At 41.9% G+C, this 18753-nt stretch overlaps 1 protein-coding gene across 1 annotated transcript in view; it reads left to right on the top strand.

Annotated features, from left to right (window-relative positions):
• Nucleotides 1–18753, top strand: part of tln1 (talin 1) — a 198656-nt gene that overhangs the window by 129268 nt on the left and 50635 nt on the right. Inside the window, 12 exon segments of the mRNA XM_034193096.1 lie at nt 1123–1262; nt 1776–1869; nt 3540–3629; nt 4320–4442; nt 6815–6958; nt 7063–7224; nt 7751–7891; nt 11335–11516; nt 13592–13724; nt 13808–13909; nt 14142–14312; nt 17633–17881. Coding sequence (XP_034048987.1) covers nt 1123–1262; nt 1776–1869; nt 3540–3629; nt 4320–4442; nt 6815–6958; nt 7063–7224; nt 7751–7891; nt 11335–11516; nt 13592–13724; nt 13808–13909; nt 14142–14312; nt 17633–17881 — 1731 coding nt within the window.

An 18753-nucleotide genomic window follows, 5' to 3' on the forward strand; every position in this document is an offset into this window, starting at 1 on the left:
CAGAGGTGTTTGGCAATGCCAATATTTTTTGCAGTAGAATAACAGTCCAAGTCTTCTATGTCCTTGTGTGGTGTTTCTAGACTTACTGTATGGTTGTGATGCCATGATGCTAAGGTGATGAGTAGATATCTTTGGTACTAGGTCTTTCCAGAGGATCTTGGGTGCCACTGGTGCAACTTCAAGAGTTTCCTTGGGAGACTGAGATGAAATGTACTACTTGCATTGTGAGGGATCAGTTGGTTATGAAACTGGCTGTAACAGCTTTTATCTGTCTGCTGCAAATAGATGGCTACATTCAGAGGTAAGGATGTACTAATTGTCTGCCTGGGTGGTTGCCAACCAGGATTCCAGTCAGTTTGTTACTGTGGTGGATGCAGCAGTGTACAGAATGCCATCTGAACTGACTTGACCTACTGTTGTTATAAGGTAGACTAGCAATATGCATGATTGGGGTCCATTAGATCTTGCGGACAAAAACCTATTTTGAAAAGAAGCTAAACGGTTTACCGAACGTGCCAACCAAGCAAGATGTACGCAACTATTTACCAGAGGGTTCCACGAATCCATGACCACATAGTGTCTTGTGTGACACAGTAGCAGATGAAACAGGTTTCTTGGGGTTTGTTCTACCTGAGAAGTCCTGACAAGAGTTAAATTGTGAATTACAGAATTTTAACAGTTGACTCAAAATGTGTTCAGAACTTTCATAAATACAAAAAGCTGATAGACACCCCCCCCCCCCCCCCCCCCCAAAAAAAACCCAATCAAATAAATAAATCTAAGGTACATTAGGTGTGTTCAACCACACACCTAATTAAGGTTTTGGTTCTGATTATATGATTTTTATTGGTTCTGATTATATGATTTTTATATTTGTGATATTTCTTTGATTTCTGCCTCTGCCACATCAAATAAACCTGAGGAACTGCAGAATTGTGTCTTTCCAGAAACGTTTGGTCTCCGATGCGAGACATTCAGGCTACATTTCATAATATTTTTTAAAATACCTATCAACTGCTGGATTCTTGAGTGTTTTCCAAAATTTTCTTGGCTGTGAATATAATGTATTAGTCATTTAACAAAAGTTGCTGACATATTCTGAATTCCTGATTTTTGTTCCAGTCTAAAGAGGATCAGACTCGTGTGGTGTCCAACTTAAAGACGATCTCCATGTCCTCCAGTAAACTGCTCCTGGCAGCCAAAGCTCTATCAACTGATCCAAACTCCCCCAATCTCAAGAACCAGCTGGCAGCTGCTGCTCGGTGAGAAGCAACACAGTCAGCCTTCATTTATTATTCAGTCGTTTGGGAGTGATGATGATCTGCAGGATTAGGAAGGAACATGTCAGGTGAGATTGACATGTTTTGGACATGTGCAGAGGAGGTACCCAGGGTATATAGGGAGAAGGATGCTAAGGATGGAGCCACCAGGCAGGAGGAGAAGAGGGAGAACAGGGTGAGATGGATGATCCGCTGTGGCGACCTCAAACTGCGTTAGTGTTTTAATTGAGAATACATGCACTTCTGCAGCACCATTAATCCCACCACAGTTTGAGACCAAACATATTAAACATCCTATTTACTGAGAAGACACGTGACTACTGAGCACTGCTATGAGTCAACAGGATGTTATGGGTTTGAACCCAGTCTGCAGTAGGCTGGGGCCTTTCTAATGACTAACAAATTATTTACTGGCTTTATTATTGATGCAGACACCCAAACACACTTCTTAAGAGGGCGCTTCACCTTCTTCCTTGTGTGTCTGTCTCTCGACAGGGCTGTTACAGACAGCATCAACCAGCTGATCACCATGTGCACTCAGCAGGCTCCAGGTCAGAAGGAGTGTGACAATGCTCTTAGAGAACTGGAGGTAGGCACCATCATAAAAACCACTCGTCTGTTCATTAGTCCACACTTCTTTTTCTCAAACACTGTGTTGAGAGCCTGCATCAGGCAGCAAGTTGAGGAAAAAAAAAAGGTCTGAGACCTCTCTTGAGGCTCTATTCAGGTGCATCACCACCTCACTCATCTTTATTGGAGATGGACCTCAGGGATTTGTTTTCAGTCTTTTGCTTAATATATGAAAGTTTCCAGTTTGAATACTTTAGAAAGCTCCAGTCCAGACTCACATCTGATGCTTCTCAGTGGATCTGTGCAATAAAGGTGCAGAATCAGAGAGGCTATATTTTAAGATTTAAGCAAACTATTGCACTTCATCCTTTGTCTTAAAAACACATTAAAGTTTGAGGCCAAAAATTCCCAGAAGATACTGAGATAATTCGTCATGAAAAAATCAACACACTTTTAGGGTACTTTTACGTGGACCTTGTTTGTTCTCTTTCCTCAGATTGTGCTTTTTGTTTGTTTGGGAGGTGTGAACATGTAGTAACTGTGAGGTGTACCATAGTCTGCTTGAAAAGGGTAGACTCACCCCGGTTCCAAGTGCACAGTGATACGGTTTGCTTGTGTTGAGAATGCACACTGATCCAGAGGTCCAAACTATGAGTTCTGCATGTGTAGTTGTATTTGTGCATGAAAACGCTGCTGACTGTGCTGCAGGTTGGCATACAGTATAAGTTTTTTTCTTCTTTCCCAAATGAACATAACACTGCATAGCTTGTAAAAACCACAAAAAATATAAATCAGTAATGTAAAGTGTCAACTGAGCTATTTGCAGAGAAGTGTTGAAGAATGTTCACCAGTTTGTAGTACAATTTAATAATAATATAATAAAAAAAAACACCAAAATGCTTATTGAATCTGCCAGTTCAGGAGAGCCTTAAGTCTCATATTGGCATGTACTGCTAAAAGGTTTACGAAGTTACATAAACACGACTTTTCTGACCAATGAGGTGACACCATGCTCATTTATGTTGCCATGTGAAAATAAACCGAACTGTGGGAAAAGTTCAAACGTTTGTTGTGGTGGTTCTTCAGCAGCTTGTAGTCCTGCTTTAATTTTTCTCTCTGCACTGTTTTCAAGGTGTGTTTAATTCCACCAGATACGCCAACATAGATTTCCTCAAGCAGCCTTGCTAGGAGGGATAGGAGGGACTAGGAGACTAGGAGGACAGACTAGGAGGGAGAGGTGACAGACACGGGTCTGTCACCTCTAACTCCTAGTCTGTCCATTTTTTGTATTTGCTGTCTATACTGTTTTATTCTGCTTGCTTATGGAAATGACAGTTTGTTGTCATCTTCTGCTTGAATTTGACCAATCGGCATTGAGCCCTGCCCACCAGTATTTCAGGACCTTTCAGAAGTACATACCCTGATGCTAAAGGCCACCAAAAATCATTTTGCAAGGGCTGTCCCTTTGGTGGACACATGTAAAGATGTCACATGCCCTAAAATGGCCTGCAAGTTCCTGTGGTGGGAGCGAGCTTTGTGCCAGTAAGGACTTTTAATCTTTTAGCCACATCCTCTCTGTTGTTCAGTAAGTATCGACTTGGAAAGCCTTTGATGTTAATGGAAAGTAAGTGTTTATTTGATGTTAAAGATCATTTAGCGTTTCCCTGTGCGTGTGTTTGTTGTGTCCAGTCGGTGAAGGGCATGCTGGAGAATCCAACTGAAGCCGTCAATGAGCTCTCGTACTTTGACTGTATCGACAGTGTGATGGAGAACTCCAAGGTGAGTCACACAGCACTGCTCCTCTTTCACCTCTGGTCCTGTCTGTCCATCATTTGTTGATCACGTGACCCCGGTGCTTATTTGTCGTGAAGTCTGTAAGTCACAAAGACTGTTTCAAGACCACAGATTTGTTTATATTAGAAGCGATTTCCCAGCACTGGAAGTTTTGTAGCCAAGTTTAGTTAGATTTTTTTTATTTTAAATTAATATTCCTAAAAGTGGAATGCATGACAAATGAAAAAATTAGGGATTTGTTTGTTTTGAGAAACCCGGTGAAGACACACAGCGCAGCCTCAGTTGAATCCTGAAGGTGTTTCAACTTATATTAAAGAAAATAATCCAACTTCAGCAAGTTGGCACGCAAGTTTAATTTGTTCTTTGTCACGATAACATGAATCATTTTGGTGATGTGCTCAGAACATTTTGATCAGTCCTGGTAACAGACAGACCCTGCTGAATGATAACGTCTCTGCCATTTTGCTGACCTTAACTGTTACACAATAACTGTGTGGTAAAAGAGCAGTGTGCAGTTCAGCTTTAGTGCAGCATTTGTGTATAAAGTATACAACATTACTGCATTATTCCACCTCCAGATTTCTTTTATGTACCTGTGTTTTTGTGGCTATCAGTGTGTGGATTTTGAAAACTTTAAGATGTAGCAGAGATGATCTGTGTGTGTGTTGTTGACAGGTCCTTGGAGAGTCCATGGCTGGCATTTCCCACAATGCCAAGAACTCCAACCTGCCAGAATTTGGAGAATCTGTCAGTGGAGGCTCCAAAGCCTTGTGTGGCCTCACTGAAGCAGCTGCTCAGGTATGAAGAAAATGCATGTTGACATTTGCGTTTCAGAAGAAGAAGGGCCATTAGTATCATTGTACATACTCTGATAAATGCATTGGAATTTCTCCTCTGCATTTAACCAGTTTACACCCAGTCCAGCCACCAGGAGCACTAGGCATGAATGTTATAGAGTTGTGGGGTAAAAACAGCAAGAACGGTGACAGAGGTCAATTTCAGTTTGTATAGAAGTCAAAAGATAAAGTTGCTCCAATTTTGGTAAAAAGTGATGCAAATTATTGGTCATCATTCTTGGTTATAGGTAGTCCAAACTGTATCTTTTAAGAATCTAATGCTGCGTTTACACATAATAACGACAAGTCACGAATGCCACGAAGTACACATTCTTGGCCGCTGATCACGAATGTGATTATTCGGGGCAGAGGCGTCAGGTGTCCTCAGGAACTGCTGCAACCTGTTACCACACGTTACGATTAATGGCACATGTTGCCAGAGAATTATCAGGAACATTACGCACGATCAAGAATAGTGTTCCGCGTTGTTACGCGCTATTGCGCTTAACAGCGCATCGTTAAGTTCTGTCACGTTGTGAACGAGGTGAATTGTCACCACACACACACCCATATTCATCCAACCGAATTCAGATCGCTCCAGTTTTTCAGAAGAACTTTGTTACTGCATGCGTAGTTGGGCTCTGTGCCATGGAGTGGCGCAGAGAGGAGGAGGACAGAGCCAGATGTGTGGCTTCATGCGGCTCTCGTCTGGCGTATTTTCCCAAACATCAGGCACATGCAGCAAGTGGAACACCTGCAGGAGCACGCTGAAGAGCACTGAAATTTGACTTTTAGCCAACTTTGTGTCAGCAATCAAACTCAGTGTTGTGCAGCAGGGTTTAATTGTGCGCACGCTTCTTCCTCTGCCGGACTGGAGGAGGTGCAGAGATGTCTGGCTGCACGTGAGTCTCCTCTCGCTCCTCTGGTTGCTCAGACTCGTTCTCCCGCTCATCGGTTACAACAGCAGGTGGAACACATCCTGAGGAACTTCAGCAGGAACTGTGGACCGACATTTGGAGCCGAGTTTAATTGTGCGCACGTGACAGAAAACTGATTCGTCGTGGCGTGCAGTGAAATGTGACACCGCGTTACAAGTCGTGTCAAAACTTGACAGTTTCCGTGTCACTTCGTAATAACGCGTGACAGTTTGGGCTCCAAGAACCATCACAGGAACCACTACGAACATTGTCACGTTCTATTAAGGATCAATACTCATCAAGACGGATCAACACGCTCAGTTGCGACCTCCACGATGTGAGACGAAATGAGGGTGGTGTCTGACATTCGTGGAAGATTTTTTTTAACAGGCAAAAACATGATCCACGAATATCAAGAATATCGCACCAACACGCACTATTAAGAAACCTATTCAGATGCGTTAAGTCACATTAAGAATGTCAGGAATGTGTCACGAATGACAGAAAAATGACATTCGTAACGCGTCTTGCTTATGTGTACATGCACCTTTAGTGAGCAGGCAAATAATGTGGTATAGTTTACAATATGATTGGAGCATCTTTTAATTTTGATCCCTGTGTAATTCTTTAATTGACCCCTACCTGGTTACCTATTGATAATTCAAGGGGCCAGTCGATTTTTTTCAGGAGTAATGTCTCAGGAGTGTTTGTGCCGAATTTGGTGCTTCTGTCACCATTTGCAGGATTCCTCTGCAAATATTCTGTTATCTGCTGCACCAGTACAACAACAAAAGTTTAAGTCTATGACCAGTGTGTGACCCCTCTTCTTTTGTATGGCAATGAAACATGGAAGTATCACTAAGAACACGTGAAACAAATGGGATCACTGTCTTGAATGAGGAGGTCCTTGAAAAAACTAATGTTGGAGATATAGAGTTCAGATTAGCCAGAAATGGCCAGTGTTTACTGTATGGATGACGACTGGCTGTGAAAGCCTTATTATACTGTGAGCTGGCTCATGGAACAAAAGTTGTTTGGACACTACTTCACTCTAAGGACACATGCAAAAGTGTCCCCTCAGCATCGCAATGCTTCACAAGAGAGTAGAGTTCTGTGGTTATTAATTGCAGCAAGTAGAAAGCCCTAACCTTCAACATCTGCCACAACATTGACATTAAAAGAAAATAGAGGACCAAGAAGGGAAGCATGCAATGCCCCATAATAGACAGACAATTACCAACCTTAATACCTGATGAACTATAGCCTACTTGATTGTTTTACTCTTTCTGCTTGTATCGGGTGTGTGTATAAGGTACTACTAAATGGTTTGAAGGTGTTTTTATGACATCGAACGATACAGAAAGGTTATGTTGGTTTTATGCACCATGTGAACTGATCAGTAATCTGTCCTTAATAGGCAGCCTACCTGGTTGGAGTTTCTGACCCTAACAGTACAGCAGGTCAGAAAGGCCTGGTTGATCCTGCACAGTTTGCCCGGGCTAACCAGTCCATTCAGATGGCCTGCCAAAACCTCGTGGATCCAGCCTGCACCCAGTCCCAGGTAAATGCTGCAGTCAGTAAAATAGCACCCAGACTCTCTACGGAATCAGTCGCCCACATCACTGTATCATTGATTCAGCTAATTGGAGGGTTTCTGTTGCCCAGGTTCTCTCTGCAGCCACCATTGTTGCTAAACACACCTCTGCACTGTGCAACGCCTGCCGCATGGCTTCTTCCAAAACTCCCAACCCTGTTGCCAAGAGGCAGTTTGTGCAGTCAGCCAAAGAGGTGGCCAACACCACAGCCAACCTGGTGAAGTCCATCAAGGTTTGTGTTACGACTCATTTCAAAAACATCGTTACTCACAGTGAAAGTAAATTTTCTTAGACAAAGGCAAATATCAGTAATACGTCTTTGTTAGTTCTATAACTTTCAGAGTTGACACTGTTTTCGGTCAAGTTGGATAAAAGAATTTTTTTCTTTATCTCCACAAAATCACACAGTATGTGTTCATTCCAAGCAGTCTGTCTGTGTATTCTTCAAACTAACTGGAAGTTAAATTACACGGTTTTAGTATATACAGTTAAAAAAATAATAATGGATTTTTTTTTTTTAAAGGAACTCAGCTGTCGTCTATAAGCAAGTTGGGTTTTTACTTTAAATTATTTTTGATCGTCTTCCCTTGAATGAATTTGGACCACAAATATTTTTTCCCTTGAAAAAATTGAATTCCAGGAATAGGTCAGTTAGTTGAGACAGTGTCACAAGACTACGAACATGAATTAAGACTCGGTGCTCCCAGAGATGTGTCATTGCAGTCAGTCTGAGCGCACTGTGTCTGACATTTTCACAGGCTTTGGATGGAGCGTTTAACCAGGAGAACAGAGAGAAATGTAAAGCTGCCACTGGTCCTTTGATAGAAGCTGTGGACAACCTGACAGCGTTTGCTTCCAATCCAGAATTTGCCAGCATTCCTGCCCAGATCAGCCCAGAGGTATGGCCACACCTGAAAGAGCAGTTTGTCAAGGCAACAAGACGCTATGACGTTCTAAATGATCACGTCAACGGCCTTGTCATTGCAACTCATAGAAGACAAACCTCAACCACCATTTAAATGAGTGTGCATGTGAAGAAATGTTACATTAAAAAGACCAGTAATAACACAAGACAAGTTGCTGTCACCTCAGTGGCCACCAAGACCCTGTAATTGACCACAAGGCTTCACAAGCACCTTGATTGGTCTGTAGGCCTTAGTTTTATGGTGTGGTCATTGTGTGTTTTACAAGATGTCAGCATGGCCCAAAATTGGAGGTTCACTCATCATTACCTGTATCGATCAGAACCCAAAATTTCAGAGCTGAATATACTGTCCTTTTGATGTAGTTACTTAGAGTTACTTACTCGTTTCATCCTGTTTTCCTTGCTAAATGTTTTGAATTATTACAACACGTCCATGCCACTGTTGAAGGTAGTGGATGTGTGTTTATTTTCTTGATTTGTTTTATCAACTTTGATTTCTAGGTGTTTGCCCAGTCCTCAAAACAGTACCAGTATCTGTAGGTTGACACTTAACATTTTTGTGAACCTGATTAGTCAGTAGCAATACATGGTAGACACCTCATATTGACAACATATGAACCCTGAAGGATTGGATTATTAGCTTTTGGAGGAGTAATGTGCCTAAATGTACATATTAATGAGAATAAAGTGGCATCTTGTTAACACAGTAACTTGGAACAATACATGATACACACAGACGTTTTAGACAATGGACTTATTTAGATGTGACTGACGGTTTTGCACACTGCTGTATGTCAGCCATACAGGTATGGCATCAACATGGATGTTCTAATTAAAGCCTGTAAGCTGTTAGAGGGACATTAAGCACCTCTTGGTCAGCTGATATAATTTAACTCTGTTTCTGAGTCCATGTTATTCATCTGCTTTATATTTAGCTGTTTTGTTTTTTTTTTGTTTGTTTACTACACCATATCTTATTTGTTTGTCTAATTAAGCTATTACAGTTGTTATCCATCAAGAGGATAAGTCTGTGTTGAATATGGGTGTGACGATACACTAAGCTCACGACACAAGACCGCACAATACAGGGGTTCATAAGAGCGAGACAATCTTTGAAGGCTATCTTTAAGAAGACTTCAGTGATGAAATATATGACTGGAAAAATAGCCTATTTGACTGAAATTCAAGACAATGTAGGTGCATTTTGAAATGCTTAGACTAATCATCTTGTAATGAATGTCACTTCAGTAATACTTTTTCAGTATGAATTATCGTGCAGTAAAAGGTTTGTGTATATGTATATATCTACCCTCAAACTCCCAGGCCTTTCGGCGCAGGATCTTAGCTGTTCCTAGGACTGCACTCTTGTCGACAGTGACCTCTGATGTTGTGCCTGGTATCTGCTGGAGCCACTCTTCCCATTTGGGGGTTACAGCTCCTAGTGCTCCTATTACCACTGGGACCTTTGGACTTTACCTTCCACATCTGCTGCACTTGCTCCATTAGCCCTGGGTACTTCTCGATTTTCTCTGGCTCCTTCTTTCTGACGTTGCTGTCAGCTGGGATTGCGACATCGATCACAACTACGGTCTTTTCCTTATCAACCACCAGAGTGTCTGGTTGGTTGGCCAGCAGCTGCTTGTCTGGCTGGAATTTGAAGTCCCACAGGACCATAGCCCTGTTGTTCTCAACCACCCTTAGTGGCATCTCCCAAAGAGACTTGGGAACTTCTACGAGGGTAGGCTGAAAAGTTCTAAGGCTCCCCATGAAGGAGTAATGCATTAACTGCATTATAGTGAGCCTTAGAACTTTTCAGCCTACCCTCGTAATTCATATGCAGCACAAATGTTTCTGTACACGATTCCCAAGGCTTGGTTGTGCCTCTGTGTGTGCTGTCCCAGCTTGCATCTTGCATCCTGCTACTATGTCCTGGACTGTCTCTGGGAAACATTTGCACAGCCTGTAACTTGGGTCCTGTTGACTGTGGCTGACTTCTACCTCTATGGAGCTGGTGCTTAGGGCTTGTTCTTGTGCTGCTGTGATCAGGGTCTCTGTGTTGTCCTTTAGGCTGACCTTTTCTAGCCACTAGTAGGTCTTCTTGATGTCAGCTACTCTATACGTTATATACCGTGCATCCAGAAAGTATCCACAGCGCTTCACTTTTTCCACATCTTATGTTGCAGCCTTATTCCAAAATGGAGTAAATACATTTTTTTCCCCTTGAAATTCTGCTCACAACACCCCATAATGACAACATAATTTTTTTTTTTTTTTGCAGATTTACTAAAAAAAAAAAAAAAAAACTTAAGAAATCACATGTACATAAGTATTCACACCATTTGCTCAGTACTTTGTTGATGCACCTTTGGCAGCAATTACAAACCTCAAGTCTTCTTGAATATGATAACACAAGCTTGGTGCAATGCCGCCCATTCCTCTTTACAGCTTCTCTCAAGCTCCGTCAGATTGGATGTGGAGCGTCTGTGCACATCCATTTTCAGATCTCTCCAGAGATGTTCCATCAGGTCTGGGCTCTGGCTGGGACACTCAAGGACATTTACATAGTTGTCCTGAAGCCACTCCTTTGATATCTTGGCTCTGTGCTTAGGGTTTAGGAGCACTCTGGAGCAGGTTTTCATCCAGGATGTCTCTGTACATTGGTGCATTCATCTTTCCCTCAGTCCTGACTAGTCTCCCATTTCCTGCTGCTGAAAAACATCCCCACAGCATGATGCTGCCACCACCATGCTTCACTGTAGGGATGGTGCCTGGTTTCCTCCAAACATGACGCCTGACATTCACATCAAAGAGTTTAATCTTTGTCTTATCAGACCAGAGAATTTTATTTCTCATGGTTTGAGAGTCCTTCAGGTGCCTTTTGGGTAAACTCCAAGTGGTCTGCCATGTGCCTTTTACTAAGGAGTGGCTTCCATCTGGCCACTCTACCATACAGGTCTGATTGGTGGATTGCTGCACACACGGTTGCCCTTCTGGCAGGTTCTCTTCTCTCTACAGAGGAATGCTAGAGCTCTGACAGAGTGACCATCAGGTTCTTGGTCACCTCCCTGACCAAGGCCCTTCTCCCTGGATAGCTCAGTTTAGATGTACGTGTGTGTGTGTGTGTGTGTGTGTGTGTGTGTGTGTGTGTGTGTGTGTGTGTGTGTGTGTGTGTGTGTGTGTGTGTGTGTGTGTGTGTGTGTGTGTGTGTGTGTGTGTGTGTGTGTGTGTGTGTGTGTGTGTAGCTGACACATTATGTAGGAGAAGAAATTGACAGACTTTTGTAATGAATTCTTTGGTGAAATCTTTTGTTTTGAAAGAAAACAGTTTGTCTCTTTGCTGTAAAGTCCTTGATTCAGATCAACAGAGGTTTCTAGACTCTGCTCCTGAATCCAGTGTTTCTTACCATATTGTCTTCAGGGACATGCAGCAATGGAGCCCATTGTGGCGGCAGCAAAGACTATGCTGGAAAGTTCAACTGGGCTAATCCAAACAGCCCGCTCTCTGGCTGTTAATCCCAAAGACCCACCTAAATGGTCTGTGCTTGCAGGACACTCCAGGACTGTGTCTGACTCAATCAAGAAGCTCATCACCAACATGAGGTATGCTTTTGTTGACTATGCCACCGTTATTATGATATTATAAACTAAGTTCATAGGTTGTAACTAATTGTCCAAACTAAACAACAGGAGAAATGTGATCAGAACAGTAACCAGTCAGAACTGCAGAGTACCAAGGTGGAGGACAGCTTTCCAAAATTCAGTATCTTCAGTAAAACATCCACATGTGAAAATCTTTACATCCCAAAATGGTCCTTAAGGTATTTAAGGCTAAGGACAAATAGTGGCTACAACCAGTGTTGCCACAGTTACTTTGAAAAAGTAATCCAGTTACTGATTACTGATTACTCCTTGAAGAAGTAACTTAGTTACTTTACTGATTACTCAATTGTAAAAGTAACTAAGTTAGATTACTAGTTACGTTTTAGTTACTTTCCCCAGCTGCCGACACCAACCCTCTGCCACCTAAACATGACAATGATACTTGTTTTGCCAAAACTCACTTTATAGTCACCCTTTCTTGGCTTCAATGAAAATAAATACTTGTTTTATAAAAAGTAAAATAAAGACCTCTTTCTTGACCTCATATTTAACTGTTGACAGCACTGTAACAGTAAAACTTGCAATTTCTAACCTACATTGTTTATAAATGTAACTGTTAAATTCTTTCTAACATTTTTCTAACATTTAAATTCTCTCTAAACATTTTACTTGTCGAAATTATTATTATTTTAAGTAGTATTAGTAGTTGTAGTAAAAAAAAGGCTTCAAAACTGGACCTTTTAATCTAGGGGTGTTGTGGGGGTGGGGGGCACATCCCTGCCCCACGCCCCCATTCCATCTGGATTCGCCCCTGCTTTAGCGTTTGAGCACAAAGAATGGATAACATTTATTTATGCAGAAAACATGACCAGATTTACAGGTAAGAAAGTTTTATTGCGTTTCACATCATGTGGTCCTCAGAAAGAGAGTTTAGGTGCATTTGAGTGGAAAATAGTGTTAGTTGTTGACACATCATGGAGGATCAGCTGTTTTTAACGAGCAGATACTGAGCGGCTCAGCTCAGAATTCTAGATAAAGGAGAAAAAAAGCATAAAAATGTCTTTGTAAAGCTCAGTGCAGGTGTGCTGTTGTCACTGTGCTTTAAGAGGTGAGGACGAGTCGTCGCTGCTGCAGAAAACCACAGATGAAAAGCTCACAGGTCGCTTAAAGTGGGCAGTTCAGTCGAACCCCGACCCCCTGCCCACGGACCAAGTTTAATGCTGCTATCGACCCACAGTGCAAAAATAGTAGTAACACACGGTGACTTGGAGAACTAACTTTAATCTGATTACTGATTTGGAAAGATTAACGCATTAGATTACTCGTTACTAAAAAAAGTGGTTAGATTAGAGTAACGCGTTACTAAGTAATGTGTTACCGGCATCACTGGCTACAACAAATGTGATATGAACATTAATTTTCTTCTTTTCTTCCATTTTTGCACTACTCCATAGTTTACAGTGTACATATATATTAGTATACAGTACATATTTCATATTTAAATCATTTTTTGTGGTCTGTTCTTCTGCTCTTATCATGTTCTCTATGATTATCTGAAAGTGAAAAGAATATTAGCACTCCGTTGTGGGAATCTGCATTTGAAGATAGTCGCATTAAACCAACAGTTTTAAGGCAAACTGTTGAATTTGGACCTCTGCCAATCACTGCACACCTCCTCAGACAATTCATTTTAAAGGCACATTAGCTTGTGGTTTAATTTGTTTAAATAAAGGACATTTTCAGTTAAAATGTGTATTTGTGTTATGGAGTGCAAAGCTTCAAGTGGCTCATTAAATTTACTGTTAATACACTCAGAATCCTCATTTATATACTGCTGTCTACATTACATTGCCATTCATGGTCAAGTGCACAATTATTCTTAGTAAATCACACGCAAAACATTAATAGACTCAACGTGCAATACTTTGGAATGTCCATGTATTTCACCACTCATTGTCTGGGATCTTGTAAATAACTAATCATCATCATAATCATCATAATTAGGTAAATAAGGCTCAGAGATGTTTAAAGTATTTATGGTCCTACCTCTTTGTCTTTTACTTGTGTTTGTGCAGAGATAAGGCTCCTGGCCAAAGAGAATGTGATGACGCTATTGAGGTGCTGAATGGTTGCATCCGGGAGGTGGATCAAGCTTCTCTGGCTGCTATAAGCCAGCAGCTAACACCCAGAGAGGACATCTCCATGGAGGTAACGTGTGCTGAATGCACATTTCCACATGTTAGAATCCCAGAGAATGACTTGAATAATGTTCATAAAAATGTATGTTCCAGGCTCTCCATGAGCAGATGGCTGCTTCAGTCCATGAGATCAGTAATTTGATAGAGCCTGTAGCTGTTGCTGCTCGGTCTGAGGCCTCCCAGCTGGGCCATAAGGTAAAACATGGCTACATTTCTACAGCTGATCAAGTATGCTATTTGGTTTCTATGAAGGAGAACTGACTCTAGAATCTTCTTCATCTTTCAGCTGCTCCCATTAGGGGATCATCTGTCTCCAGGACTGGCTACTGGATCTTAAACATGTTCTCACTGTGATATATTCAGTTGAAGTGATGAATCTGGGTTTGTGAAATGATTCCTGGCTACATCTGTCCACACATTTGAACAGGTATCTCAGATGGCAAGCTACTTTGAGCCGCTGATCTTGGCAGCTATCGGCACAGCATCCAAGATCCTGAGCAGCCAGCAGCAGATGGCTGTGTTGGACCAGACTAAAACCCTGGCAGAGTCAGCCCTGCAGATGCTGTACACTGCCAAGGAGGCAGGAGGAAACCCCAAGGTACTGACGCTAACACAGGTCAAATATGCATCAAGGTTAGAGTTCTGACCTGGAGCAGAAACATCTGTAGAACACTTAGCTGAACACTGATGTAAAAATTAGAAAACTATGTCAGAGTTTTGTGTTAATTACAGCTGTATGGTGTCAGTGGACCAAAGGCTCAGTTTTTGTTTTTTGTCCAGGCCTTTTTCACTTTTTCTCCCTTCTTTAATTCAGACCACGAGGCTGTTAACAGGAGTAAACATATTTAAACTTGGTTCACCAGTGCAGACACATGTTGCCGTCTTTACACAGGGTGCGTCCTGACATTGAGCCGGATTAGACTGCAGCTTCACATTTCAGACTCATTTTTATCACCATTACAATGGTGATTTGAATTATGTTGGTTTTCCAGTTATAAATTAATTCATGTTAACAGGATCAAATTGAACTAGGATGTTTTTATAATACAATATACAAACAGCTGGACATACAAAATATTCACACGTTACAGGCACTTAATAGATTACCATCACGTGCATTCATATCTCATAGAAACACCACCTCTGAATGCAAACATCGACAGCTTTTCCTACACGACTGACATATTCCGGAATTGGGCAAATGAAGCTTGTGTATATCTGGAGCAGTACATCTTTTAGTAAACCAGCTATTTTAGCTACATATAGGCAGTGGATTCTGGGTAGTGACTTTTTGACCATGTATGCAACATACCTGACCAAAGCACCCTGAAGCATGAATGATGTCACCCAATATATATCATATGACTATCGTAAAATGTCTGTAGTTTCATATTATGCTCTACTGTTTATTTTTTGGTTTGCATTCTTTTTTGCAAACTATTCTCATTTTGCCTGGTGGATAAATCAAGCCCCCCTACACACATTCCATAAAAGCCCAAAGCTCTGTCACATTTCAGTGCATGGCTGCAGGTCAGACAGTGACAACTCCAGTAAAGCCTTAAATGACATTAATTAAAAATTAATTTAAAAAAAAAACTGCTTTCCACACTTACAGTTTGCAGAGGTGGCTTCAGAAATGTCAGAGATTAAGGGTTTTTACTCCTTTAGTCATTCTCTCGCTGTCCCTTGTGTGCACTCTGTTTGTGCTTTGGAGGTTTGTTCTTGCAGTAGGGCCTGAATAAAGTGGAGAGGGGGTGTGGCATGAAATCAGTATTATACGAGGGCTGTCAATAAAGTAACGGTCCTTTTTATTTTTTTCAAAAACTATATGGATTTCATTCATATGTTTTTACGTCAGACATGCTTGAACCCTCGTGCGCATGCGTGAGTTTTTCCACGCCTGTCGGTGACGTCATTCGCCTGTGAGCACTCCTTGTGGGAGGAGTCGTCCAGCCCCTCGTCGGAATTCCTTTGTCTGAGAAGTTGCTGAGAGACTGGCGCGTTGTTTGATCAAAATTTTTTCTAAACCTGTGAGACACATCGAAGTGGACACGGTTCGAAAAATTAAGCTGGTTTTCAGTGAAAATTTTAACGGCTGATGAGAGATTTTGAGGTGAGACTGTCGCTTTAAGGACTTTTCACGGTGCGAGACGTCACGCAGCGCTCTCAGGCAGCGTCATCAGCCTGTTCAAGCTGAAAACCTCCACATTTCAGGCTCTATTGATCCAGGACGTCGTGAGAGAACAGAGACGTTTCAGAAGAAGTCGGTTTCAGCATTTTATCCGGATATTCCACTGTTAAAGGAGATTTTTTTAATGAAAGACGTGCGGACGGGTCCGCGCGTCGGGACGCAGCCGCCGCGACGCTCCGCCACAGGAAAAACACCTCCGTTGAAAGCCTTAAGGACAAGTTGGAACATGTCCTGCCTGTTAAACAATTTCTCATATACTCACTCCACTGAAAGCCATCAAAAGCCGCCTGGATTTTACAAATGGTTATCAACACGGAGGTGTTTTTCCTGTGCCGCCGCACCGCGTCGGCTGCGTCCCGACGCGCGGATCCGTCCGCACATCTTTCATTAAAAAAATCTCCTTTAACAGTGGAATATCCGGATAAAATGCTGAAACCGACTTCTTCTGAAACTTCTCTGTTCTCTCACGACGTCCTGGATCAATAGAGCCTGAAATGTGGAGGTTTTCAGCTTGAAACAGGCTGATGACGCCGCCTGAGAGCGCAGCGCGACGTCTCGCACCGTGAAAAGTCCTTAAAGCGACAGAATCACCTCAAAATCTCTCATCAGCCGTTAAAATTTTCACTGAAAACCAGCTTAATTTTTCGAACCGTGTCCACTTCGATGTGTCTCACAGGTTTAGAAAAAATTTTGATCAAACAACGCACCAGTCTCTCAGCAACTTCTCAGACAAAGGAATTCCGACGAGGGGCTGGATGACTCCTCCCACAAGGAGTGCTCACAGGCGAATGACGTCACCGACAGGCGTGGAAAAACTCACGCATGCGCACGAGGGTTCAAGCATGTCTGACCTTAAAAACATATGAATGAAATCCATATAGTTTTTGAAAAAAATAAAAAGGACCGTTACTTTATTGACAGCCCTCGTATATCTTTACTTTTTTAAGGATTTTCGGATAAATGATAATGAAAACTTGTATTGAAATAAATTCCACTTAAAATACAAATTAAAATAATCAGTAAACACAGGATGTTTTAGTCAGTCATTTTTTGCTATATATTTAAACATTTACCTAAAGGTTCTAAAATAAAAGGAGAAAAATAATCAGTTATGAGTGAATACCATTTTTTGAGTATTTAACTGAAAATATAATAATAAATAGGCCTTTTCCTGTTGTCATTATTAAAAAACTATTGGTAAGTTCTTCTGGCTTCTCCCATGTTTTCACTCGGGGTCAGCGCAGCAGATCTGAGGTCAATCTACATGTTGGCACACGTTTTATGCCGGATGCCCTCCCCGACACAACTCCAGATGACACGGAGAATGGCCAGAGATGGCCTTTGAACTGGTAACCTACTGCTCTCAAAACAAGGCCACTTAACTGCTTGGCCACCACCCCCTGCTGGGATTATTAATAAACTACTAATTTGTTAAATTTACAGAAAGTTCTCGATGTGAGATTTTGGTTATATTGCCCTGCTGACCAGCTTCGGATGCATGAACTACATATTTGACTCACACACAGAGCGTCCCTTTGGGAAGTCCTGTTTCAGCTTTTACTCTATAAATACATTGATGATGATGAAGCTTCACATTTTACTGCTTAATAATATAGTATATCTCCTTTGTGTTTGCTGGCTTGTCTATAATCTGTTGTATTTTTGTGAATAATCTAGAAGCTGAGTGTTTTATTGCTAATGGCTCAAACATGTCGTCACCTCTTCAGGCAGCACACATGCAGGAGGCTCTGGAGGAGTCGGTGCAGATGATGAAAGAGGCCGTGGATGACCTGGGTGCAACCCTGGCTGAGGCTGCCAGTGCAGCAGGTGCTGTTGGTGGTATGGTGCACTCCATCAATGATGCCATCAACAAAATGGAGGACGAACCTGCACTTGAACCCGAGGGCACTTTTGTGGACTATCAGACTACAATGGTTAAGACGGCCAAAGCCATTGCTGTCACTGTGCAGGAGATGGTAAGAGGCCATACATGATGTTGGTGGCATGTACCCCAATTCAGAAACAGTTGGGTCTGAATTTTGTCCTGAAGGTATTTTAGTGTTTATCCCCTAACAATCCTAAGAAGCTCTGGGGAAATTTGAGAAATTTCAGCTTTGGGTCTTTCAGAATTTGATGTTGCATTAATAAAAACCACAGATGCCACTACTCACCACAAACTCACCACACAAGGCCACATGGTTGCCGGCATTGGCCAGAGCCTGGTGAGTGTTTTGGCTGTTAAAAACACTCTGTTTCACTTGCTCCCGATGCACCGTGCACAAAGCTGTGTGTGTGAGAGGCTGGAAAGCACCACGTTGTTCAAAAACTCCAAATCCATGATAAAACGAGGGGAAGAGACATAGTTGATAACACCAGTCAAGAAGCAGTAGACTACTGATGCCCAGGTTTTAATAGCTATGCTAAATGTCTCTGAATGCCACACACACCACAGCGCCAGCAAGAATAGCATGCCAGTGGTTGCCACAAACACACCAGGCACATGCCATCTGCGTGACAGGGGCTTTTTTTGCAACATGTTAGAATTTCTCACCACATTCTACAACTAATAGTAATGTTTGCTGATGATATTTATGGTCTCTTCATTCACATCACTAAATTGCCATCCATAGATTCTCCCTCGGGAGAAGCAGTGTCATGAGTAGGTGTAACAGTACCATCATCTCTGTAGAACACGTTGCTCCTCACCAGCAGTGATGGACAAATGAGCCTTCATGAAGTATTTGCTAGCTTTTTTTCTGAGCCTTCTAGGTGCCTGTCTCTTTCCAGAAATGTTCAAAGCAAATTGAAGTGCAGTGTGCTTTGATGTGTTTTGATCTGTTTCATTAAA

This window comes from Thalassophryne amazonica, chromosome 17 (assembly GCF_902500255.1).
Source record: "Thalassophryne amazonica chromosome 17, fThaAma1.1, whole genome shotgun sequence".
Lineage (NCBI taxonomy): Eukaryota > Metazoa > Chordata > Actinopteri > Batrachoidiformes > Batrachoididae > Thalassophryne > Thalassophryne amazonica.